The sequence below is a fragment of the Salvelinus sp. IW2-2015 genome, unplaced genomic scaffold, assembly GCF_002910315.2.
Source record: "Salvelinus sp. IW2-2015 unplaced genomic scaffold, ASM291031v2 Un_scaffold2398, whole genome shotgun sequence".
Lineage (NCBI taxonomy): Eukaryota > Metazoa > Chordata > Actinopteri > Salmoniformes > Salmonidae > Salvelinus > Salvelinus sp. IW2-2015.
Window position 1 is genome coordinate 56,599 of NW_019943720.1, and position 25,348 is coordinate 81,946.

General features: G+C 41.9%; 2 protein-coding genes and 1 long non-coding RNA gene across 4 annotated transcripts; all 3 read left to right on the forward strand.

Annotated features, from left to right (window-relative positions):
* Positions 1 to 3,852: 3,852 nt before the first annotated feature.
* Positions 3,853 to 5,050, forward strand: LOC139025230 (uncharacterized). The gene is made up of 3 exons (XR_011476703.1): positions 3,853 to 4,184; positions 4,432 to 4,583; positions 4,986 to 5,050. It is a non-coding gene; the product is annotated as an uncharacterized lncRNA (long non-coding RNA).
* A 36-nt stretch (positions 5,051 to 5,086) lies between these two features.
* On the forward strand, positions 5,087 to 8,211 carry LOC112073868 (lysosomal alpha-glucosidase-like). Its single transcript, XM_024141104.2, has 4 exons — positions 5,087 to 5,146; positions 5,261 to 5,357; positions 5,578 to 7,687; positions 7,885 to 8,211. Exons 1-3 carry the CDS (start codon positions 5,135 to 5,137, stop codon positions 5,709 to 5,711), a joined length of 243 nt encoding a protein of 80 aa, XP_023996872.1. The 5' UTR covers positions 5,087 to 5,134; the 3' UTR covers positions 5,712 to 7,687; positions 7,885 to 8,211.
* A 5,142-nt stretch (positions 8,212 to 13,353) lies between these two features.
* samd9l (sterile alpha motif domain containing 9 like) lies at positions 13,354 to 21,554 on the forward strand. 2 transcript variants are annotated; one of them, XM_024141102.2, is given in 3 exon segments: positions 13,354 to 13,917; positions 16,744 to 16,800; positions 16,905 to 21,554. In XM_024141102.2, coding segments are annotated over 2 exon segments (4,641 nt in total). In that variant the 5' UTR covers positions 13,354 to 13,917; positions 16,744 to 16,796; the 3' UTR covers positions 21,542 to 21,554.
* Positions 21,555 to 25,348: the final 3,794 nt, after the last annotated feature.

Here is a 25,348-nt window from a genome sequence, read left to right on the forward strand (position 1 = left end):
ATGAGTACGTCACCGATTGAAACACTATTAGCGCGCACCACCGCTAACTAGCTAGCCATTTTCACATCGGTTACACACACACAAAGGTCTATACACGTATAACCGCCCTGGTGTTTTGGCCATTGCATCGGCCCAGCATTTTGGCAACTAACTATTGATCCAAGATTTTGCCAGGAATCCCAGGAACCAGTGTATCCTGGATGAACATGATCATAACAGGATGCACCGACAAAGAGCACCTGGCTAACCTGGAAGAGGTCCTGAAAAGGACTGAAAGAGTATGGTCTAACAGGCAAACTGACAGAAGTGTGAGTTCTTCAAAGACAAGATGTGTCTTCTGTGGACAATTGAAATCGACCGCCATGGATTGCCACAAAACACAGGACAAAATCGAGGCCAGTGGGTACAGGGCACCACGATCACAAAATTATCACAGAAGTGAGATTTTTTGCGACTGATCAATTACTACAGAAGATTCCTCCCAAACCTTTCAGCAAAGTACTCCAGCCTCTAAATCAGCTCCTGGAAAAGAATAGGAAATGGCGGTGGACAGAACAGTGGTGAAAATGGCATTTCTTTGATGGGCAAAAACGGCTCATCACATTCTGAACAGGTTCCTTGATGCATTACACCTGAACTGCCAGTGAAGTTGGCTTGTGATGCGTCCCCTTATGGCTTAGGGCGCTGTCCTTTCACACACACTGAAAGATGGGTCAAGAGAGGCCAGTCTGCATTTGCGTCACGAACGTTGAATGATGCAGAAGAAAACACTATACAATATGTAAAAGAGAAGCATGGCGCTAGTGTGGGGCGTAAAGAAACTCCACCCATACTCTATATGGCAAGCGGTTCAACACTGGTTACGGATCACCAGCCGTTGCTTTCCATTTTCAGTCCAAAAGAAGGCATTCCGGCAATTGACAGCAGCTCAGGTTAACACACGATACCGCCTTGTTCTTGCCCGTCTATGTTATGAATTGAGTTTAAGCCGTCGGTTCTCCACACAAATGCAGATGGATTAATCCACTGCCGTGTACAAGAGAAAGACAAAGGAGTGGTGGACTGGCAGTGGACATTTTCCATACCGCTCAGGCTCAGAGGCCATCTACGGGTCCAAGCCATTAGTCAAAACAGGGGATACAGGAAAGATGTGGCTTTGTATAAAGTGTACACCTACACCATGTCAGACGGCTAGCCTACTGGCAGAAAGGAGCTGACGTCCGTATTTCCAGCGGAGAGAAACGAAAGTTACAAACGTACCAAGGATGTTTGATTCGTGGGAATGAGAGGTCATGATACCCAGAAATGCCAAATCAGGGTTTTGCAGCAACTACATGAAGGTCACTGTTGGCATTGTCCAAAATGACAGCTGCTCCAAGGAGCACTTCTGGTGTCAGATCAACAGATAAAAATATGGCGAGAACTGTAGCGGATGTTTGGAAACCCTTCACATGCCTGTCCTGTCCCAGTCACCCATGGGAATGGCCCACAGAGCCATGGCAGAGAAGTTTCATGTGGACTACAGCTGGTCCCTTTTGAAAAGCACATTGTTTCTTTGGTTTATGTTGATGCCCTTCCAATATGGCCAGAGGTGTTTTGCAACTGACTCCTCCACCTCAGGCTCAGACGATAGAGTGTCTCCAGAACAAACGTTTGTCCACGCGCTTCGGATTGCCGCTGCAGCTAGTATAGTGACAAACGCGCAAGCTTTTGTTAAGTGACGAGTTTACAGATCATGTCGTAGTAACTGGAATCAAAGCACTCAACCTGCAGCTGTACCGCCCTGCCACCAATGGGCTGGCAGAAACGTTTGTTGCAAACCCTAAAGCAAGGACCTCCGTGCAGCAAACGAGACGAAGGGACTGTTGCCAAACAAAACTGGCCCAAGTTTCCTGGCCTCCTACCGAAACACCCCACATGCCACGACAAAATGAAACCCAGCGATGAATGTTTCGGGAGGCTCTCGCACATCGGCTGGTACATCATAAAGCCACAAGGCGTAAATGAAGTGCTGAACAAACAAGCCAAGATGGCTTTCCGGTGGCCGGGAGCGCCTTCTCCAAACAGGACAGGAAGTGATGGTGCGAGATACAGAAGAGGAGGGAAATGGCCAAGAGGGACCGTACATACACAACGGGACCCAGATACTTACCAGGTTAGTGAGCCCAGAATAATGTGGGCGGCGTCACATTAACAAAATGCATCACAGAAAAACAGCACAACAATCGAGAGGAGAAGTAGGCACAAGAGAGCTCCTGAGTGTGACACACACGGGAACCGTAGAGGACGTGATGGGGGCAGTAAAAGAGACCCCAGGCTGAAAGAAGGGAACGTGTTGATGAAGGTGCGCTATAGCAGAAGCTATAATGGACAAGCACACAGTTACACTGAGGAAGTTTCAGGGGCCTCCAGACATATGCTTAGCGCTACGCCAGAACGAAGGCACGTCCACCACAGACTGGACGTTATAAACAAACCAAACAAAAACTAACTGTTCAAGCTTCAAATGAAAGATACTATAATAAACTACAACAAGTCTGGGAAATGTTTCAGTATGTGGTTTGGAAAAGTAAAACTCATTGTATAAGAGAGGAAATGTTATATGTTCGTTAATTACTGATTGTCCCTTTAAGAATGGTAGCACCTTGGTCATGCGCAGTGTTGTTCTATTGTTATTCGTTTAAGTAACTGTGAAGCTCCAAGTTCAATTTCTTGCATTTCAGCGTCTTTCTTATTGTATAATAAGTAATAAGAGCTAAGACACTACATAACAAAATGTGGAAAAAGCCAAGGGTCTGAATACTTTCCGAATGTGAAACATGGGCATGGTCGTGTACTGTAGCTACTGCATTCATGTATGAGAGTGGGGGCTAATATGCAGCTGCTTCAGAAATCTAAGTCACTCAAAACTAGTGGTCACATGGTGCCTCAAAGATCCTAATATTCTCTCTAAGTCCCAGTAATTGGAAATGGGTTCACTTCACATTTAACACAATTAACACGAGCATAACTGGATCTGGTTTGTACTTGGTATATGTTTGGTAATTCGTAGTTATACAACACAATACGTTTTGCATTAGATAGACTGGACTCAAATAATGAAGTATAGGTTCTTCCACGTTGTGGGTAGCCCAATAGGCAGGCGCCAGTTTGTCCCTAGCGGCATGCTGTCGAAATTGCTCAGTCCAGTTCAAACAACAACTTTTTTCACGTGGTGACAAGCGAATTCAGTAAGTCCTGGGAAAATGCATACCATTTAATCTTCTTCATTTTCACCCGCTTTCTAATATCCTTAGCTAACATTTAGCTATGTATGCACTAGGTATTACAAGTTCTAGCTACAGTCTTTCTAGCTACGCTTGCTCACTTCCTTGTTAATGTGTGTAGACTGTGGAACGTTCAGGCTGTCAGCTGACAATAACATCTATCGTAAGTGGTAGGTCCACAATTTGTTGTAGTACGTCCATAGTTGCCAATTATCCAGGCGACCGTTCATATCATTTTCATTTTCAGACTTTCTACACTTGAAGATTGGGCTCGTCAGCATTTGCAGCAGTTTTTCCCACCACCTCCCAGATGTTCCCACCATCGACACGGACATGGGTTGTGTCTAGTCTGTCTGTCTGGCCCTGGTTCTCTCAGCCCTGCTCACCTTGGCCTTGATAACATGTTCACACCTTAGCTACCTCTTCTGACCAAAAGTTGTCACTGATAAAGTTAACTAGCAAACAACAACCAGATGAGACACCAATCACCTGTCAGTAAGACCTGGTTTAGAGTGGAAGAGTTCCAGCAACAAAACAGGGCCGGTGAGAGGGAGATAGTGAACCTCCAGAGGGGTAGCTCCCATCCAGCCCCAGCCATCCAGCCAGCTCCAGTGGTCCCAGACAGGCAGAGTGTAGGAGGGTAGCCCTGGAGAGCCGCTTTGACTGCGGCCGGGACGAGTTCTGAGCCAGACAGAGTGTCAGGGGAGAGGGTGCTGCTATGCCCCCTACCAGAAGGCCTCTCTGGAGGACCCCCTTGGTGCTTTTACCCCCCGTCATACAGCGGCTACAGGATGTGGCCCCTCACCCCACTTCCAGGCTGCCACCCTTACGAGGCCCACTCCCTCCTACCTGCCCCGGGATATCTCTACGCTCCGGTTGGAGATCCTGGATGAGACAGAAGGCCGACTGCACCTCACTGTGAGTCTCTGTGGCTGTATACCACTCGTATATTTACTGCCAAACAGGGTTTTGATTGCCATTGCTTTCTCATAACATTGCTTTTAAAAGTGTTGCCTCTGAAAATGGCGTACAGTATTTGCTAAATGTTTTTCTTCATTACTTTTTTCATGACTTTTATTATAAACCAATCGCTCATCACCGAGAATCATTCTCCTCGGACCACATTATTGTGTAAAGAGTCATAACACGTTTCTTCTCCTGACAGTTGAAGGATCCGTCGTCCCGGCGATATGAAGTTCCTTTATCCACTGCCCAGTCCAGGAGTAACACTGACACCCAGGACCACCAATATGTCACTGAGTTTCAACCCGGACCCTTTTGGGTTCATAGGCGCCGAAAATCCAACGGCCGTGTCCTGTGAGTATTCATTGTCAGTTGTTCTTTATGTCTAATATGTCTGGGCACTGGTTCATTGATCAGATCTCATAAACCTGACATAAAAACTGGTTTGATACCACGTCATAGGCCTAACATAAGATCAGTTAGGATTTATAGATCCCAAAGGGTAAATTGGCTTGCAGATACTACTGCGCTGTTGGAGCTAGGACACAGCATTTCGCTACACCGCAATAACGTCTGCTAAATATGTGTATGTGACAAATACAATTTAATTTGGTTTATATCGCTGTGTTTCTACTTGTAGCATGATATGAGGTGCCCCTGTCCCTACTTATAGTTGCCAAAAGCATGACATAAGATGCTCTCTGTCCCTGACTTACAACTGTCATAAGCATGACACCTTTGTCCTCTGTCTGTCAGTGTGAACACCACGGTGGCCCCGCTGCTGTATGCTGACAGTACCTGCAGCTGTCCACCTCCCTGGCTCCTCACTGGTGTCTGGGCTGGGGAAAACTACACCCCTCAGCCTGGACCTCAATTGGACCTCCCTTACCCTTTGGAACAGGGACATGGCGCCCCACGTGAGTCTGACGTCATCGTCATTATCGTCATCATTATCATTCATTTGTTTCCTTTTTAAATCATGGTCAGGAGTGGTAAGTAAGTCAGATGTGTCTTCTTTGTCCACCTTGCAGGGCGATGCCAACCTTTATGGCTTCCCATCCGTTCTACATGTGCAGGAGGGGGATGGACAGGCTCACGGTGTCTTTCTGCTCAACAGTAATGCCATGGGTAAGAAAGCATGTTGCTCCATGTACCATATCCTTAAGCAGAAATGTTTTGTTCTAATAGGAACGGCTTTGGTTTGAGCTAGTAGAGTTTGTAATGTTATCATGCTACTAAGCAGCTCTGGCCAGAATATATTTTGTGTTCACATGGCACAGTACTTCAACTGTATCAAGATACAGGTTTACATGATTGAGCTGAGTTTGACCTCTCCTTCTCTCTGTAGAGGTGGTGCTGCAGCCTAGCCCTGCTCTGACCTGGGTGGCTGTGGGAGGAATCCTGGACCGTACTTCTTCCTGGGCCCTGACCCTCAGAGTGTTGTCAGACAGTACTCCAGGTTATAGGTATGGCTATATATGACTTTTAGCTGTAACTTCCTGTTACTGAATATCCTTTCTTGTCTCATATCCCAGTGTTTGCTATGGTGGGTTGGGCCACTGGTGGTCCACAACTAATTCCTTTTGGGTAATAGCTAAGGAAAAGATAGTGGCTGTCTGTGTCCCAATGTCCTAGTAGTCTGAACTTGCTGCCTCATCTCCTTTCCTTCATCTCCTTTCACTTATGTGTAAGAACTAGACTGGTGAAAGCGAATACATTTTCTACATTAGGCACCATCCACCATATAGGCATTATCCACCATAAATGGTGTGGCTTGTTTGGTGTCTGCTGTGAAGTAATACCACAACAAGTCAACTACTTGATTGATGAAAGCATGTCATCCAGCAAAGGCAGCAGCGCAGTCATCAACTACATAGCACCATCTTTCACCAACTACGGAGTTTGGGAAACACGTGTGGACCTGAATTGTGATAATAACTGCAGTGGCAATGCCAAAAGAAGAACAAGTTTGTGCTCTGGTATTGTGCCTGGTGGACCATGCACAAGCTCCACCACAGTCTGGACCTTCACTTCCTGATCACAGGCAACTCCAATTTTGCCCCCGACTGGTGCTTCGGCCTCATCAAGCAGCGCTTCAGAAAGACCAGAGTGAACACTTTGTCTGAGATTGCTGGCGTTGTGAAGGAAAGCACTGTGACAGGGGTCAACATCCCACAGCTGGTTTGGACTGGAGGATGGTACAGTGCTGGTGGAAAGCTATGGTTGGCAACAACACCTGACTCTGTACTTCAGGCCGCTGCCACAGTTCAAGCAGTAGTAGCACTTAATAAGGTGAATATAATTTTTGTTGCATTGTATGAGGTTATTCTTCTTATATAATCTTGGGAGGTGAATTGATGTCTTCTACGTTTTTTGGGTTATTTCCTGTTTTACAGCGTCAATGCTCTGGAGTCTGGTGTTGTTGTCGCCAAGGAGCGTTCGGACTGGTGAGCCTGGTATTGTCGCCAAGGAGCGTTCGGACTCTGCTGCTGCCAATGCTGACATTCTTCCTCCCACGGATGGTCTGCCTGTACAAGCACCACCTGGACACAGCTAGACAAACATGTGTTTTTGAGAAGATCAGGGATTTTTGCTGACGAAGAGGCTATGGGCATCACATGCCCTGCACCAAAGTCAAGGGCAGGACAGAAACAGGCTCTCCAAATAAATATAGATTCCCTTGTTCATGTGTGGTTRAGACAGACCATCAGCACTATCTGCAGTGCCTCTATTCAAATGACTCCTGCTACTATTATTTATTTATCCTGCTGCTCAGCCACTTTACCCCAGATTGTATGCATATATAACTACCTCATCTATCACTGATATTGTTATTGATATTGTTCTTGTACATACTGTATATTTTTATTTTTATTTTGACACTGATATTGCTACTATGCAAGTAACCATTTGGCTGTACCGTTTACACCTGTAGAGACCCATCCTGGCAAGATGTGGCATCAATCAATATTTATAAAATACTTTTTATCTGGACACTTTCTGTTTGCATGGAATTTTCAAATCGGACCATCATGAGTGTCTCCAAATGTATTTGCTAATCTTAATATGCTACTGTATATGAAAGAAATGGTGAGAGAAAGTTCGCTGTGACTGTTGCATTCATGACTTTAATTTGCATAATAGTCATTTATCTATTTAGCTTGTTATGTTTTAGTTTTTATGCCTTGTGGAGAACTAGTCGGCTGAAGATTTCCTGACAGGTAGACTATATTTATAGGATATTTAACTTTAAACCAGGACATTGTGAGGTATTTCAATCTTGCTGCATTATGAGACTTGACTAGGGGATTGGTGTGTTTTACAGATTTTAGAATAAATTATAATAATTTACTGTGTGGATTACTCATTGCATGTATTTTCTCTTGGCAGACCTACGCAAATTCCGGTCATATAAAGGAGGGTCCGTCAGAGATCTTTTCCGCGACATGAGAAACAAGGTATGGGTGTCTTTCTGGCTAAATGGAGCAACAGTACCTTTATGATGTACGAATCATTGCTGGAGGGAAGGAGTGACAGAATTATGTTTTGGTGTAACAGTGTATGTATACCCTTCTCTGTACCACAGGCTCTTATGCGCTTAAACCTGATTAGATGTCAGTTAATATGAATCCTTCTTCTTTTGTCCCTCCTATAGAAGCACCATTACAGGGAGTTACCAGCAGAGGTCCAGAAGACTCTGGGCTCCATCCCTGATGACTTTGTCGATCCTACTTCACTTCCCGCTTCCCCCACCTGCTGCGCCACACTTACAGTTGAAGTCAGAAGTTTACATACACCTTAGCCAAATATATTTAAACTCAGTTTTTCACAATTCTTGACATTTAATCCTAGTAAAAATTCCCTGTCTTAGGTCAGTTAGGATCGCCATTTTATTTTAAGAATGTGAAATGTCAGAATAATAGTAGAGAGAATGATTTATTTCAGCTTTTATTTCTTTCATCACATTCCCAGTGGGTCAGAAGTTTACATACCACTCAATTAGTGTTTGGTAGCATTGCCTTTAAATTGTTTAACTTGGGTCAAAACGTTTCGGGTAGCCTTCACCAAAGCTTCCACAATAAGTTGGGTGAATTTTGGCCATTCCTTCCTGACAGAGCTGGTGTAACTGAGTTAGGTTTGTAGGCCTCCTTTGCTCGCACACGCTTTTTCAGTTCTGCCCACAAATGTTCTATATGATTAAGGTCAGGGCTTTGTGATTGCCACTCCAATACCTTGGACTTTGTTGTCTTTAAGCCATTTTGCCCACAACTTTGGAAGTATGCTTGAGGTCATGCGCATTTGGAAGACCCATTTGCGACCAAGCTTAACTTCCTGACTGATGTCTTGAGTTTGTTGCTTCAATATATCACAATAATTTTCCTACCTCATGATGGCCATCTATTTTGTGAAGTGCAACCAGTCCCTCTTGCAGCAAAGCACCCCCACAACATGATGCTGCCACCCCCGTACTTCACGTTGGGATGGTGTTCTTCGGCTTGCAAGCCTCCCCCTTTTTCCTCCAAACATAACAAGGTCATTATGGCCAAACAGTTCTATTTGTTGTTTCATCAGACCAGAGGACATTTCTCCAAAAAGACGATCTTTGTTCCATGTGCAGTTGCAAACCGTAGCTGGCGTTTTATGGCGGTTTTGGGATCGGTGGCTTCGTTCCTTTTCTGAGCGGTCTTCATTGTTGTGATATAGGACTCGTTTTACTGTGGGATATAGATACTTTTGTATCTGTTTCCTCAGCATCTTCACAAGGTCCTTTGCTGTTGTTCTGGGATTGATTTGCACTTTCGCACCAAAATACATTCATCTCTAGGAGACAGAACGCGTCTCCTTCCTGAGCGGTATGACTGTTGTGTGATCCTATGGTGTTAATACCTGCGTACTATTGTTTGTACATATGACGTGGTACCTTCAGGCGTTTGGAAATTGCTTCCAAGTATGAACCAGACTTGTTGAGGTCTAAAATTATTTTTCTGAGGAACCTCGGAACCTTATTGACTATGTAAATGGTTTAGGTTGAAGTTGTATAGGGCTGGTGAACTTGGCGAAAGAAAACTAAAATGTTCTAAACAGAAAATTAATTGAAATATGACGGACAGGCTGAGCTGCGTGAGTTTAGTCCCGGTGATCGTGTACTTGCTCTTCTGCCTCTTGAAAGTTCACCTTTTCAGGCTAAATACTGTGGTCCTTTCACTGTGTTGCGTAAAGTGTCAGATTTGAACTATCTTATTGAAACCCCTAGTCATAGGAAGTCCTCGAGTTTGTTTGTTCCTTTGTAGTTTTACGTAGTTTTCACTCAGTCATATTCACACACACAGATTCACGCATCCCTGCACTTTACATACACCCTACATTATGATACTTTCACACCTCATTCCTTTTTCTTTGTTTAAAGTTAATAGTTTTTGGTTTATAATAAAGAACCTTTTTGAGCTAGTAGAGTTTGTAATGTATCATGCTACTTAATCTGGCCAGATTTTTTTTGTGTTCACATGGCACAGTACTTCAACTGTATCAAGATACAGGTTTACATGAGGTTTACAATAGCCCGAAATTACATAACGGGCTATTGGTGAAATGCTTGATGTCAATATAGGATGAATGAAATTAATGATTGATTTTAGTTTTTTTATTTCGGGTGGTAATGCGGGCGACCATTACTGAATACTAGTTGTTTTGGAGAGGTGGTTTTGTGATAATCATCTCTTACTTTATTTCGGGTTGTAATGCAGGCGACCATTACTGAATACTAGTTATTTTTTATTTTTTTAGAGGTAATTCAGCGACAATTACCAAGGCCACTTTGACCTAAGGGATGGTGTTTTATTTTATTATTGTAGAGGTACCCAGTGAATGAGTTGAGTTTATGAATAGTGATAATTCTGTGTGAAATTTACCCAGTGAATGAGTTGAGTTGTTTATGAATAGTGCGTTGTTTGTCTGTGGATTATGGCGGGATTTATGGTGATGGACCAATGGTGGAATAAAAAGTTATTGTTATTTTGTGTTCCTTTTTTACCTTAGTTTATTTTCTTAACCAACAATGCAGTTCAAGAAATAGAGTTAAGGGCTTGTAAGTAAGCATTTCACGGTAAGGTGTTTTCGGCACATTTGACAAATAACATTTAATTTGATTTGGAATTGTTCCAAGGTCCCCCAATGCATCAAGAAGCCAGGGTGTAAATTAACTAGTGTGGGCAGAGATAATCTGTTTTATTTGCAATGGAGTCCCTCCTGATGTCAAGCAATGCAAGGGAGGAATTCTTCTGTTGATGTTGTTGGAAGACTTAAGTCAACAATGGTAATTTTACTGTCCAATGTTCCCTCAGTGAGCCTTTTCACTGTAAAGAGGTGTATATTTTTGTATAAGTGATGACTTGATAATGACTTAATCATTGATAATCAAGTGATGTGGCCATTGTGCCTTTTTAAATAACACTATGCTATGTTTGTGAGCTCTGTGTGGGTAGACGTCTCTTAAATAGTTTTGCTTGTCGTTGCAGATGCTGCTAGTGACGGCTTTTCTCTCTTGAATCAAGGCTATTTCCGTGCCTGTCGTCCTGTGCAGGCGAGGGCAGATAGTCCAAAGGTTGTTTGAACTGAACACTGGTAAAAGCATAATGTGTTTATCTTTTCTACTTTTATCTCTGTTAGCGTTGTGCTGTACATCAGACACAAAGAAATGTGATCTGATTGTGTTTTTATTGCAGGGTGTCACCCAAAGTCTTGTTTGCTTGATCTCTGACACACTAGGCCTTTACTAAAACTGGTTCAGCTACAAGTCATGATAGGATGGTTACAAAAAGTATTCGCTTAACATTCCAGGTTTTTCTTTTTTGGTCCATTCTTTGATGGTGGAATTATCTATATTTTTTCTCATACTATATTCTTTAAAGCCACATGTTTTATTCAATCATATCAATTGTTGGTGAATGACAGATGAATAGGTCTTTAATTTATTACATTTATCAACTGTAATAGTTTGTTATTATTTGATTTAGTTTGTAAGTGGAATTATTTTACTTCAGGTGGGTATTTTGTAATGTTCATACTACACTGAACAAAAATATAAACTCAACATGTAAAGTGTTGGTTCCATGTTTCATGACCTGAAGAGAGAAAAAATCTCAGAAAATGTTGCAAAAAAGCATATTTTTCTCAAATTTTGTGCACACATTTGGTTTCCATCCCTGTTAGTGAGCATTTCTCCTTTGCCAAGATAATCTATCCACTTGACAGGTTTGGCATATCAAGAAGCCGATGAAACCTCATGATCGTTACACAGGTGAACTTTGTGCTGGGGACAATAAAAGGCCCCTTTAAAATGTGCAGTTTTGTCACACAACACAATGCCACAGATGTCTAAAATTTTGAGGGAGCGTGCAATTGACATGCTGACTACAGGAATGTCCACTAGAACTGTTGCCAGAGAATTGAATGTTCATTTCTCTACCACAAGCTGCCTCCAACGTCGTTTTAGTGAATTTAGCAGTACCTCCAACCGGCCTCACAACCGCAGACCACATGTAACCATGGCAGCCTAGAACCTCCACATCCAGCTTCAACTGCGGGATCGTCTGAGACCAGCCACCCAGGGGGGACGGGATGGGACGGGGGGGGATAAAGCCCTCTTGTGGGGCAAAAACATATTCTGATTGGCTGGGCCTGGCTCCCCAGTGGATGGGCCTGGATGCCAAGTGGGTGGGCCTATGCCCAGTCATGAAGTCCATAGATTAGGGCCTAATTTATTTTAATGGACTAATTTCCTTATATGAACTTTATCTCAGTAAAATACAATTGTTGCGTTTATATTTTTGTTTAGTATACATCCCCAAAAATGTTACTTGTGCATTTTGTCAAATTAGGGGTTTCAGCTAAAGTCAAAATGAATGATTTGGTTAATGGGCTAATTAAGCAATAAGGTACGAGGGGATGTGGTATATGGTCAATATACCACAGCTAAGGGCTGTTCTTAGGCACAACGCATGGCGGAGAGCCTGGATACAGCCATTGCTTAATTAACCCCTGTGGTATACGGTCTGATATACCATGACTGTCAGCCAATCAGCATTCAGGGCTCCAACCACCCAGTTTATAATTTGGATTATAAACTGGGTGGTCCGAGCCCTGAATGCTGATTGGCTGACAGCCATGGTACAGTATATCAGAACATATACCAGTTGTATGACAAAACATTTATATTTACTGCTATAAGTTGGTAACCAGTTTATAATAGCAATAAGGCACCTTGGGGGTTTGTGGTATATGACCAATATACCATGGCTAAGGGCTGTGTCCAGGCACTTGCATTGTGCATAAGAACATCCCTTACGCTTTGAACACACCAACAGCATCATTGCATTTTGGTACCCTAGAATTACATTCATTATCAATGAAACACTGCATTTGGAGCATTGTGTTGCAGTGCGTTCGGTGTGGTGCATATGTTGGATTTATCGAACCTATGCGCCAAACTGTATGTATAGATAGACGGCCAGACAGAAATGGTAGCATAAGGTGAATGTTGAACTTTTGTTGCATACATATCCAGATGATGCTGCGTGCTATTTTGCGCAAGGATGCTTTCGAACACACCGACAGGGTAATTGCGCAAATAATGTAATTCTGTGGTACCAAAATGCAAGAACAATGTTGGTGTGATCGAAGCGTTAGCCATAGTACAATATATTGGCCATATACCACACCCCCTTCGGCCTTTTTTGCTTAATTATTCAATGTCTAAAAAACTAAACATACCATCCTGATTATGCAAGAATAGAGAGCCACTGTTTCACAATTTTCTAATTTTGCGTTGCCAACAAAATATCCCTGTTTGAGTGAAGATGCCAAATAAATCAGCATTATATTTGGGACTTTGAACTTTACATTTTTCAGTTCTTGGGACAAAGCAAACATAACAACATGTAACTGACTTCCGCTGCAAGCCAGAGGGGGGTCCAACCTTGCCAGTGCCTGCCTTGCTTGCACGGATAACTCTCCTTTTCTCCTAAACGAAACTTACCGATAAAAGCCCGCCCCTATGACGCGAGACAGTTTTGTTCCTTGATTTTCACTAAGAGACTGAGCGTTCTAGCATTCAATACCACCCATCTCTAGTACAGCAGCAGATAGAAATCTACCAGCTGGAAAGATGAGCCTTCTATAGATGTATATTTTAGTCATTTAGATTTTAGCTCATATCCAGTGCGACTTACAGTTGCAATTAGGGTAAAGTTAAACTTTTTTCATGTGCACATCGACAGATTTATCACCTAGTCCGCTCGGGGATTCGTACCGGCCCAACGCTCTTAACCGCTACCGCTAGGTTACCTGCCGCCCCAATCTTTATATCATACCGAGATTTTTTTTTTATAACGATGTGAGGCGTATTAAGAGCTGAACATATTTATGTATGCAATGGTACAATTTCACGAGGAGAAGTATTCTAGAACAATTTCACAGGGTGAGGAGAACTATACCCTGTAGGCTACGCTTGTCGAGAGTGCGGCAACAGAGCAAAACTTATTCCTATCCCTTTTTTTTCTGTCAGGTGAAAAACTTCAGAGTTTATCTGCTGTGGGAAAAAACGAGCCATAAATACCTAACCTTGTTTCAAACCTCTTGGGCGTCTGTTTTATCCCCGTCAACGTCTGGTTTATCTTCACCCGCCCCATTGGTAAGCCCAATATTTGCTACAGATGAAATGTATTAAACTTAATTTAACGATTTATTTAGCTACTTAGTTTAATATGTTCTTGAACATTTTCCAACATTTTCTTTGAAAGACAGGGTCCTGAAAAAGGGACGTTTCTTTTTTTGCTGAGTTTATATTATTTAGTATATGTAAAGACAAGATAAAAAAAAAGCAACAACAGTCTTATGGGTGACCTTATTAGCCTATCACTTGTGAATAATACACTACATGGCCAACAGTACGTGGACACCTGTTTGTCGAACATCTCATTCCAAACTCTTGGGAATTCGTATGGAGTTGGTCCCCCCATTGCTACTATAACAGCCTCCACTCTTCTGGGAAGGCTTTCCATTAGATGTTGGAACATTGCTGCAGGGACATGCTTCCATTCAGCCACAGGAGCATTAGTGATGTCGGGCACTGATGTTGGGCGATTAGGCCTGGCTCGCAGTCTGCGTTCCAGTTCTTCTTAAAGGTGCGCAATGGGATTGAGGTCAGGGCTCTGTGCAGGCAAGTCAAGTTCTTCCACACTGATCTCGACAAACCATTTCTGTATGGACCTCGCTTTGTGCACGGGAGCATTGTCCGTGCCACAAAGTTGGAAGTACAGAATTGTTTATAATGTAATATGCTGTAGCAATGATTTTGGACTGAATGTTCGAAGAGCAGTCCACATACTTTTGGCCATGTAGTGTATCACAGTCATAATGAGTAAAATGTTTCTGTAACCGTTACTGAGAATATTGTTGGAGTTGTTGTTCTGTTGGTTGTGTCTAATCTTTGAACATGATCACTGCCAGTTCTTCAGCTTTTGAAATAAGTGCAAGTGACAGATTGGCGCAATGATAAATAATCAAAATATTGCTCTTTCAATCAGAACAAAATATTTTTTTGAATGATACATAATGGTTTCATCATTGACATGTAGAGAACATTCAGAAAGTATTCAGAACCCTTAACTTTTTCCACATTTTGTTACYTTACAGCCTTATTCAAAAATGTATTAAATTGTATTTTTTCTTCAATTTACACACAATACCCCATAATGACAGAGAAAAAAATACTTATCAATTTTTGCAAGTTTTATAAAAAATAAAACTGAAATATCACATTTACATAAGTGTTGAGACCCTTTACTCAGTACTTTGTTGAAGCACCTTTGGCAGCGATTACAACCTCAAGTCTTCTTGGGTAACATGCCACAAGCTTGGCACACCTGTATTTGGGGAGTTTCTCCCATTCTTCTCTGCAGATCCTCTCAAGCTCTGTCAAGTTGGATTGGGAGCGTCGCTGCACAGCTATTTTCAAGTCCGGGATCTGGCTGGGCCACTCAAGGACATTCAGAGACTTGTCCCGAAGCCACTCCTGCGTTGTCTTGGCTGTGTGCTTAGGGTTGTTCTCCTGTTGGAAGGTGAACCTTCGCCCCAGTCTGAGGTCAGGTTTTCATCAAGGATCTCTCTGTACTTTGCTCCGTAAATGTTTCCTTTGATCCTAACTAGTCTTCCAGTCCCTGCCGCTGAAAAACAACTCCACAGCATGATGCTGCCACCATGCTTCACCGTAGGGATGGTGCCAGGTTTTCTCCAGATGTGACACTTGGTATTCAGGTCAAAGAGTTCAATCTTTGTTTCATCAGACCAGAGAATCTTGCTTCTCATGGTCAGAGAGTCATTTAGGTGCCTTTTGGCAAACTCCAAGTGGGCTTTTGGCATACTCCAAGTGGGCTGTCAAGCGCCTTTTTACTGAGGAGTGGCTTCCGCCTGGCCACTCTATCATAAAGACCTGATTTGGTGGCATGCTGCAGAGATGGTTGTCCTTCTGGAAGGTTCTCCCATCTCCACAGAGGAACCCAACAGGTTCTTGGTCATCTCCCAGACCAAGGCCCTTCTCTCCCGATTGCTCAGTTTGGCTGGGCGGCCAGCTCTAGCTAGAGTCTTGATGGTTCCATACTTATTCCATTTAAGAGTGATGGAGGCCACTATGTTCTTGGACTCTCTCTGCTGCAGAAATGTTTTGGTACCCTTCCCCAGATCTGTGCCTCGACACAATCCTGTCTCGTAGCTCAACGGAAAATTCCTTTGACCTCATGGCTTGGTTTTTGCTCTGACATGCACTGTCAACTGTGGTATTTTTTATATAGACAGGTGTTTGTGCCTTTCCAAATGATGTCCAATCAATTAAATTTACCACAGGTGGACTCCAATCAAATTGTAGAAACATCTTGAGGATGATAAATGGAAACAGGATGCACCTGAGCTCAATTTTGAGTTATTATGGGGTATTGTGTGTAAATTGAGGAAAACAATTAATTTAATCAATTTTAAAATAAGGCTGTTACGTAACAAAATGTGGAAAAATTCAAAGGGCTGATTATGTGTTTTCAACATCTGGCAGAGACGTCTTTTCAAAATCCATAAAAATACGTCTTTTGAACTTTGACTTAGAACTGAAGATGAACATGGCTTTAATGTCATACGCAATTTCAACATCCATAAAAATACATCTTTATAACGTCCGTGAAAGATGTATTTTCAACTTTCACTTACAACTGAACTGAAAATGAACTTGGCTCCAAAGTGAAATAAATTTTTTCAATGTAATTTTTCTCACTGGCTACCAAGAAAGAAGAAACTTTTTATATTCACAGCCTACTAAATGCTGTACTTCTTTTGTAGTTTAATGGCAAATATGTTTCACTGCAGCAACACACTGTAGAAAAACAAGAAGTGCAAATTTAAGGTCATGTAGTTGATTGTCATCATAAATCTTTTTATTTTAAAAACGATCAATCGTTACTATTTTCCTCAGACTGATTATGCAAGACCCTACACAGCAGTGATCTCGTAGACTGAAGTGCAATAATGGGTAAGAAATTGTTTGAGATATTGGTGTAAAGATGTTTTTATATTCTACTAATACTTAATATAGGTAATACATCAGTTATTTGATTTTTCTATTATATTCTACAGCAGAGGAACCTGATGAACTGCCTGTTGAAAAATGGACTGACTCCCACGTGAGCTCCTGGTTAAGAACTATTGGAGTGAAGGAGCAATACATCAAGGAATGTTATGAGGAAGAGGTAGATGGGAGAATTCTCCTTGTACTGACTGAGGACTATCTGAGAAAAGAGATTGGAATGAAATCAGGACCAGCTCTGTTGATCATCAGAAAGAGAAATGAGCTTGTAGACACCAAACAGAGAACTCGGGGCAAGGAAAAGCCTCAATGWAGCAACAATASTGAAKAGGAAAGTAAAAAGAAGAAGCAGGGATCAGCTCCCCAGATTCCAGKGACAGATCAAGGTCTTTCAGAGGAAGAGAAACAAACTCATCAAGGACAATCTGTTGAGGACAATGTGTTAACCACAAAGAGAGACTGCAAGCCACGGCCATTTGGCAAAGAAGGCATTGATTTCACATATGTCAAACATAGTGTTCTGCAACCTGAATCTGGTGTATTTGATCTGATATCTCCCTGTCATGAGTARAAGTCARTTGACAATGCTGCCAAATTGGACCGCACYAGACTACAGGCAAAATTTGCCAAAGAYGTTCTCAAATTCGGTAGTGGCTGCATGAATATCAGATCAAATGGCACAATACACTTTGGTGTGATGGACAGTAGGGATGATGCAGGCTATGTGCATGGTGAGATAATCGGTGTTCCGGTTTTTGAGAAAGATATATATGTTGATGCATTGGATCACATTGAAAGGAGTTTCTCTTGCTCTGACAGCGAGCATGTGCGACAGTGCATACGCCCACCTCAGTTTATAGAGGTTATGGACATAAATAGCACAGAAAAAAGATACGTGGTGGAGGTTGATATTGTTCCCTCCATAAGCATTGTTAAGAACCGAGTGTACTCTGTTCGCCTGCCAAACTTCAAAGAGTCCTCTAACAAGATTGAGCATGAAAAGGAAACAATCTATTGCAGGGTAGGATCAAAAACCGAGCCAGTGAYTGATCAAAATGACTTCTACCAGCGAGTCAGAGACAGAGATGCCCAAAGAGAAGAGGCTGAGCATTGTCGATATGTTAACACCCCAGACATCTGCCAAGACCTCGGAAGGAAACTCACCATGCTGATAACCAGTGGCAAGAAATTAATTGAAAAGGAGAAATGGTACATTCTTGTCACTAACAAGTTCAAACCAGATGATTTGAGCAGCATTGACTTCTTGCTTAACATGAACATTTTCTGTGTGTTTGATTTTGACCCTGATTCCAAAGTGTCAGGATTCTGCAGTAAATACATTCAGCACCATGCTGCAAATATGCATTTCATGCAGAACTACAAAATCCCAGATGGCATGAGCATTGGCGACTTTGTGAGTCACCTGCATTTGTTTGAGCAAACCAGCTGGATATTTTGCAATGGACGAAGCGATTACAAAGGGAATGAAAACCCCTGTGATGAGATGACATGGATCAAAACAAAAATGACACTCCTCAGGGATTCCGTGTCACTGATCTGCAAACAGATTTTGCCAAAAGGCACATTCACTGTGGTCTTCCTTCTCACCTCCCCAGTCGAGAAACCACTCTTGCACACCTTCAATGTATTCTTCACTGACATGGAGGGTCATGATGACATCATCTGTATCTCAGAATCTGAAGACAACTATCAGAAATGGCAACACTTTGCTGAGCTCTCATGTGGAACAGAAACTGTGAACCGCTCCAGCGTTGTTGGGATGAAAATGAGCCATGTGAATGGCACACTTCAACGTATTCAACATGTCACCACTAGAGCAACCAAACATCTGTCTACCCATGTTAAAGGACAGTGCCCTTTTGAGACCCGTGACGAGGAAAGGATGTATTCTCTAGAGATTCTCAGTGTTTACCATTGTGATGAAACTAGTGATGACTTTATCGAGGCAGAGAAAGAAAACATTGAAAGACAGTTTTACCACGGGGGAAGAGTGACCTGGTTGAATTTCTGGCTTGCAGAGAAGAAGTTTGTGGGGGATGTCATTCAACGGGATGCCTACTGGGACGTCTCAAAACTTCTCAGTGACACTCAGAAGTGGAGTATAGACCAATTAGCTGTGAACAGTATCAACATCTACCATCACCCAGGAAGCGGTGGAAGCACAGTGGGAAGGCAAGTGTTATGGAACAAGAGGACAGACCTAAGATGTGCTGTTGTGAAACCGTCATACTCTGCTACCATAATCTCTGAGCATGCTGTTCAACTTAGAGAGTACGAAGAAAAGGATTCCCAGAAATGCCTCCCAGTACTCCTGTTGGTTGAGGACTGTGACAAAGAACATCTGGATGATTTGAAGCATGAATTAGAGGTTGCAAGCTACACTAAAAAAATTGTGCAAGGAACACTGTGTTTCATTCTGTTGAGCTGCAGACGATCCCATAACCCAGAGAAGATGTGCAAGGACTTGCCATTGCAGAATGTAGCTGTCACTCACAAACTATCAAAAGAAGAGAAGAGACAGTTTGCTGGGAAACGGCAGAAGCTTGAAGAACAGTACCAGCCAGAATTCATCTTGACATTCGTCTTGATGAGTGAAGAATTTGAGCACAAGAAGATTGTCAAGTATGTTGAACAATTTGTGAAACATTTGCTGCAAGGCATTGACCATGGATCTGTTGTCACTCGCCTCATTCGGTATGTGGCATTGCTGAACACATATGTTCAGAACTCCTTCATTTCCCAGTCCCACTGTGAAACTCTGCTAGCTTTAACTATTCACATGGATAGGTTTCGCCAGCATACATTTGAGAGATCACTGAGTGAGCCGGCCAAACTCGTCTTCATACACCTGAGAGATGACAGAACATATATTGAATCAATCCGAATCATTCATCCATTTGTAGCAAAGGAAATTCTCCAGCATCTTTTGGGTGACCACCAGCAAGGTCAAGGGACTCAAGGCAGATTAGCAATGGATCTTCTTCATGAGGATGTGCTTTTCGAACACAGGTTTGGAAAAGAGGATTACTTGAAGTTTCTGCGAGACCTGTTCATGAAGCGTTGCAGAATAAGCAAAGGTGATGAATCTGACAGCTTTTTTTCTCCACTCATTGAGCATGTGAGTAAAAATGAGGGCCCTGACAAAGCAATTGAGCTTCTCAGAGAGGCATATAAACGTTTCCACAAAGATCCATTCTTTGCTCAGCAGCTTGCCCGTCTGAACTACAGACACAACAAATTTGAAGAGGCAGAACAGTGGGCAGAAATAGCAGGCAAAAAGATGCCTAACAACTGCTACATCCTGAACACCAAAGGTCAGGTCTACAGGAGCTGGTTCAATGCCAAGTGTAAAGCAATAGAGAACGTCCCAAAGACCGTAGAAAACACAGCTGATGCATTAGAAACTGCACTGAAAGCTATGGAATGCTTCCAAGAATGTGAGCAGGCCGCAATCGCAGACCATAACTCCATGAACAATTCAGGCTTTTTTGCAGCTGTTGAAGTCGGATTCAGCTTGTTAAAGCTAATTTCCTCACTGCGTGTGTTTTCAAACAAGGCACATGGTCATTCAGAAAGTTTGAAGTACTTGCTCACAGACTATGTTCCTGAAGAAGTCAAGGAACCCTGGGAACGTTTTCACAGCAAACTGAAGAACCTGCAAACTACTCTGCACGAATCCCTTGACTGGATCTCAGAAGATCTGAGTTACTTTCAAGCTGACATTGGCGCGGATGAGGAGGAACCTATTGAAAGTTCTGAGATGAAGATATTCAATCCCATGAAGTGGTTAGTGAGACAGTCCTCTGAATATGGGAAGTACTTCAGTGACTTTTCACTCAGCACTGCCCAAAAAACATCAGAGTCCAACCTAGTCCAAACTCCTTTCACGAAACGCATGAAAATCTATCGCCTTGGTGGTGGAAATATAACGACAATCTTATCCCTCCTGACTGACCAGAAGGATAAAGACCAAGTGAAAGTGCTGGAGGATATCATATTTCTGTATCCTACCAACCCTCTGAGGGTGAGGATGGATCAGATGGATCTGGTCAATTACATAGCATCTCACATTGCCCTAAGCTGCCTTTCTACTCTGTCTCCAAAACTGGCTACTCTCAAAGATCTTCAGAAACTTAGTCAGCAATTTCCTAAAGAGAAACAGAAATGCCTTTCAAGTGCTCTTTTCTTACTCACATTGCTGTTTTGGCCAGAAGAGCATGACACGGATCAAGACAAAGAGAGCAAATATGACATTGTACAGTCAGCTGTTGAATTCCTGAAAAGAAGCTACTGGACCAAAATGAAGGATATTCCACAGCGAAAAAGGAGGATTTACACTCATTTTTTCCTGGGGAATGGAACTGGATGGGAGAAGATTGTCCACAAAAGCAAAGTTGAAACGACCACAAAGCTCCTCTCTGTGTCAGTGAAAAGAATGAAGTGGTTTCGTGGGGAAATGTGGACAACACCAGTGATCACAAAGCTGTTTAAGCGTGTCTCTGGCTGGACAGAAGATGGAACCGTCTACCTTGTGGGTCCTAAAAAGAAGTTCACTATCCATCCACTGTATGCAGCGTCAGTTCCCTATGGCAATGAAAATGTCACATTCTACTTGGGCTTCACATTCAGAGGACCTGTTGCGTACAACATCACTGTGAAAAAGTAAGGTCGCAATAAAAGGTAGAGAGGCCAGTTAGACAGATGCTGCCAGAGAAGGCAGCCTGTTATTGAATATCTCTTGTTGTACAATGTTGCCAGACAAGGTAGCATGTTATTGAATATCTCTTTTTGTACACTTTGGACCAACAAAAATTAATGTACAGAACTTTTACAACACAAATATATTTTATGGTTTTGGTTGTTGAAAATGTGTTTTCAGTTTGTCAGAAGACTGACTGTAATGCTTCCGATCACAGAATGTAGCCTACATACAAGGCTATTGTGTATATATGTTTGAATAAGTTGTAGCAAGTGAAGTCCATTTGGACCGACAATATTAAAGGAATTTGTTGTGAACTTATGCAGATATGAGATGTCGTTTTTTGTTTCATTCTTAAAGAACATTGTATATCTTTATATTATAACTTACCTTATTCATCAAGCCTGTGTAATATTATTTATATGTATTGTGACTAAACAGTAATCTATTATGGCTAATCAACCTGGTACTTTTCTCATACATTTTTTAAATAGTTTACCCTGTATAGCCCCCTCTATAACATTTTCAAATTTCTATGAATTTTGATATATTTTCTTCTAACCAGTTTCAATGTTATGTTGCCTTTTTTGTGTGACGAGTGACTAGTGCAAAGATGGAGTTTGTTTTCATTGTGTTATTAAAATGCTCATCTATTAAAGTTTCCATAACTTTATTGCTTTGTTTTGAATGATTATTGTGTGAGTGTTTCCTATAACAAAATCAATTACCATATGTGAACAATGCAAAACACATACAGCTGTTAATAGTTGACCTATGAATATGTAGTACCACATAAAAGTAATCTATTCATTCTGTTATTAAACTTCGCTATACAGCAGGGCTGCATCTTTTGCTTCATACCAGTAGTCAAATATTTTCCTCAGTATGAGGCATGCAGACAAAATATAGTAGATGTATGGCCAATCATTGTGGTAAATTATTAACACCATATCTATGTTAATTTCATCACTCCGCACACTTCAGATAAGATGCACACTGCTCAAACGTATGATACAGTCTTCTTGTCCTGTGTTATTTTACTGTAATTGCACATGATAACGGCATGCTCTGTCGCTCTCACAACAGGAGTCAACTGTATTTCACAATCCACTGCATTGTTGTCAGGATGTGCAGTAACACAGTCACAGATCACTACATAGTGAAGCGCAGTGTTCCTATTTGACCTTCAGCATTTCGGGGACCTTTCTTATGGAGAAAGACATCTAACAGCTGCTTCCAACCCATATATGTATACGATTCCACTAGAAGAAGTGGAAGACCTTCCTCAAAATGTTACTTGCTGTAATAAGGGAGGATTATGCCTATCTGTTGTGGTAGGGTATAATTAATACCCAACATATTTATGTTCAGAATACAAACTAGTTCCATAGATGATATATGTGTGTACTGTTCTATCATGGAGTCCACCTGGGTTGAGTTTGACTTTACAGAATGTTCAGATGAAAATACTGGATAGAAATACTGGATATTATGTAGAACGGTTCTCTGTCTCGGTTCTCTGTCTCGGTTCTCTGTCATGTAAAATGGGGAATGATGCCAGTTCTATACAAGACATGTCTACCATGTTCAGATCATTCCACTCTCCTGAGCGAGGCCCTAGAGACCTCAAGGAAAGATGATGGATGAATGAAGATCTCCCACTCAGTCCGTTTACCATTGAAAATAACTGTCACAGTTCCGGTCGGCTTAAGGGGTGGCTCTCCCATAGGGAACAATGCATTAGCAGCTGGGTCTTGTCTGCTTAGTTTATTGACTGTATATGAACCAGAAAAAAAGGAGCCAGTGAGATGTCTCGCTTCCTCTTCCGTCTCTGACCTCAAGGCCATGTACAGCAAAGTAGGACTCATCTCTTGGCAGTAGTGAAGCGCATCCTCCTAAGGCCAGGAGATGTCGATTCAGGACAGGCWGTGATCCAGGGCAGCACTGTAGTGAGTACTCTAATACTATTTGAACCCTTAGATATCCTTTCATGAAGGTGTTGCTGAAATGAGTATTCATCAGCAGAATAGTGGATTAGAGACAGTTGGCCTCTTCTCAATGAAACCCAGATATCGATATTGTGGGATAAGTCAAAATCATCAATCTTCTGGTCCTGCAGGAATGCAGATTTGGACTCATGTTATTCACTCAACAATACAAACATCAGGCCTACTGAGTGAAATAAAGAAACTAAATTGTATAATCCTTTCAAACATGCTTTTCTCAATGTCTATAGAAACATGTTGACTTATTCTGGGTTATCGTTTTTCATTGAGTAGGGCTTTATGGTCTGCTGTTTTATGTACAGTAGCTACTCTACAGCACACTGTACATCTGTAGTGTACACCTGTTTTCTCTCATACTGTTTCTACCTTCCTTGTTTAGATTAAGTGCTTATGGCTTCTCTACATTCTACATTCCCTACAACAGTAAATCACACCCTGCGTGCGCAGAAGTATATCCTCATTCGGTGTACGTCTCACAAGCTATCAACATCAGCGTGAGCAGAATAAGTTATCTGGTACCGTATGTAGTATCCCTTTATTCTATTAATACTGTATACATTGTGATTTTGACAAGGTTTATCAGACTTCTAGAAGGGTCACAGATATGGTTATATGTGAAATGGGATAGAATACCACTCTTATAGGACAGGATTAAACTGGATGTTTTATGGGTGTAGTTAGGATGTTAGTTGCTTCAAGTAGAAGACCCTCATGAGACCGTAAAACATGTGGATATTGTGGATATGGTAGTTCTCAATGACATGATTTTGTGCGTTATATGCAGTCAGATTGATCATTATTGTCAATCTTGATAAAGATTAGCAAAAAAGACAACAATACTATATAAGATAAAAAATATAATATAAAATAAACAATACAAATACTGAGTTTTATGGTAAGTAATAATACTAATACAATTGTTTAGAGAAATATATATTTTTAAAAAGTGATAAAAAATAAATGTAAAAAAAAGGTAGCTGTCAAAATGATTGGCACCCTTGTTTTCAATAATCTAGCACCCTCCCCTTGCGAGGATAATTAAACAGAACCGTTATCTAAAATGTTTTATGAGATTGGAGAACACGTTGGGAGAGATCTTAGACCATTCATTCAGAATGTTTCCAGATCCTTGCTATCCTTTGCCTGCTCTTATGGACTACCCTCTTCAAATCAAACCACAGGAGATTGAGATGGCCATTGCACAATGTTGATTTTGTGGTCAATTGATTTTGATTGGTGCTTGGGGTTATTGTCTTTCTGGAAGTGTCAGCCTCCTGGCAGAGACAACCAGGTTTTTGGCTAAAATGTCCTGGGACTTGGTAAAGTTCATAATGCCATTGACCTTAAGGGCCCCAGGACCAGTGGAAGCAAATTAGCCCCATAACATCAAAGACCCACCACCATATTTTACCGCCAAATCAACCACTGGTGTGGTTAAGCTCTATTTTCATGTTATCTAACCATAGAACTAGTTCTCATCCAAGGGAAAATAGAGCTATTTAGCCACACACACCAATGGTGGGTTTGGCATTGAAAAACAGAAGCATATGCAGAAAAGTACCTCATACCTACAGTAAAATATGGTGGTGGATCTTAGATGTTATGGGGCTGTTTTGCTTCCACTGATCCTGGAGCCCTGGTTAAGATCAACGGCATAATGAACTTTACCAAGGACCAGGACATTTTAGCCAAATACTTGGTTGCCTCTGCCAGGAGTCTGACACTTGGCCGCAAGTTAAACTTGCAGCAAGACAATTAACCCAAGCAA

What these genes read in the sequence shown, in the direction of transcription:
- LOC112073868 (XM_024141104.2), top strand. An exon ending in GCTCAACAGTAATGCCATGG is followed by an intron (nt 5,358 to 5,577) that starts GTAAGAAAGCAT and finishes TTCTCTCTGTAG; the next exon opens with AGGTGGTGCTGCAGCCTAGC.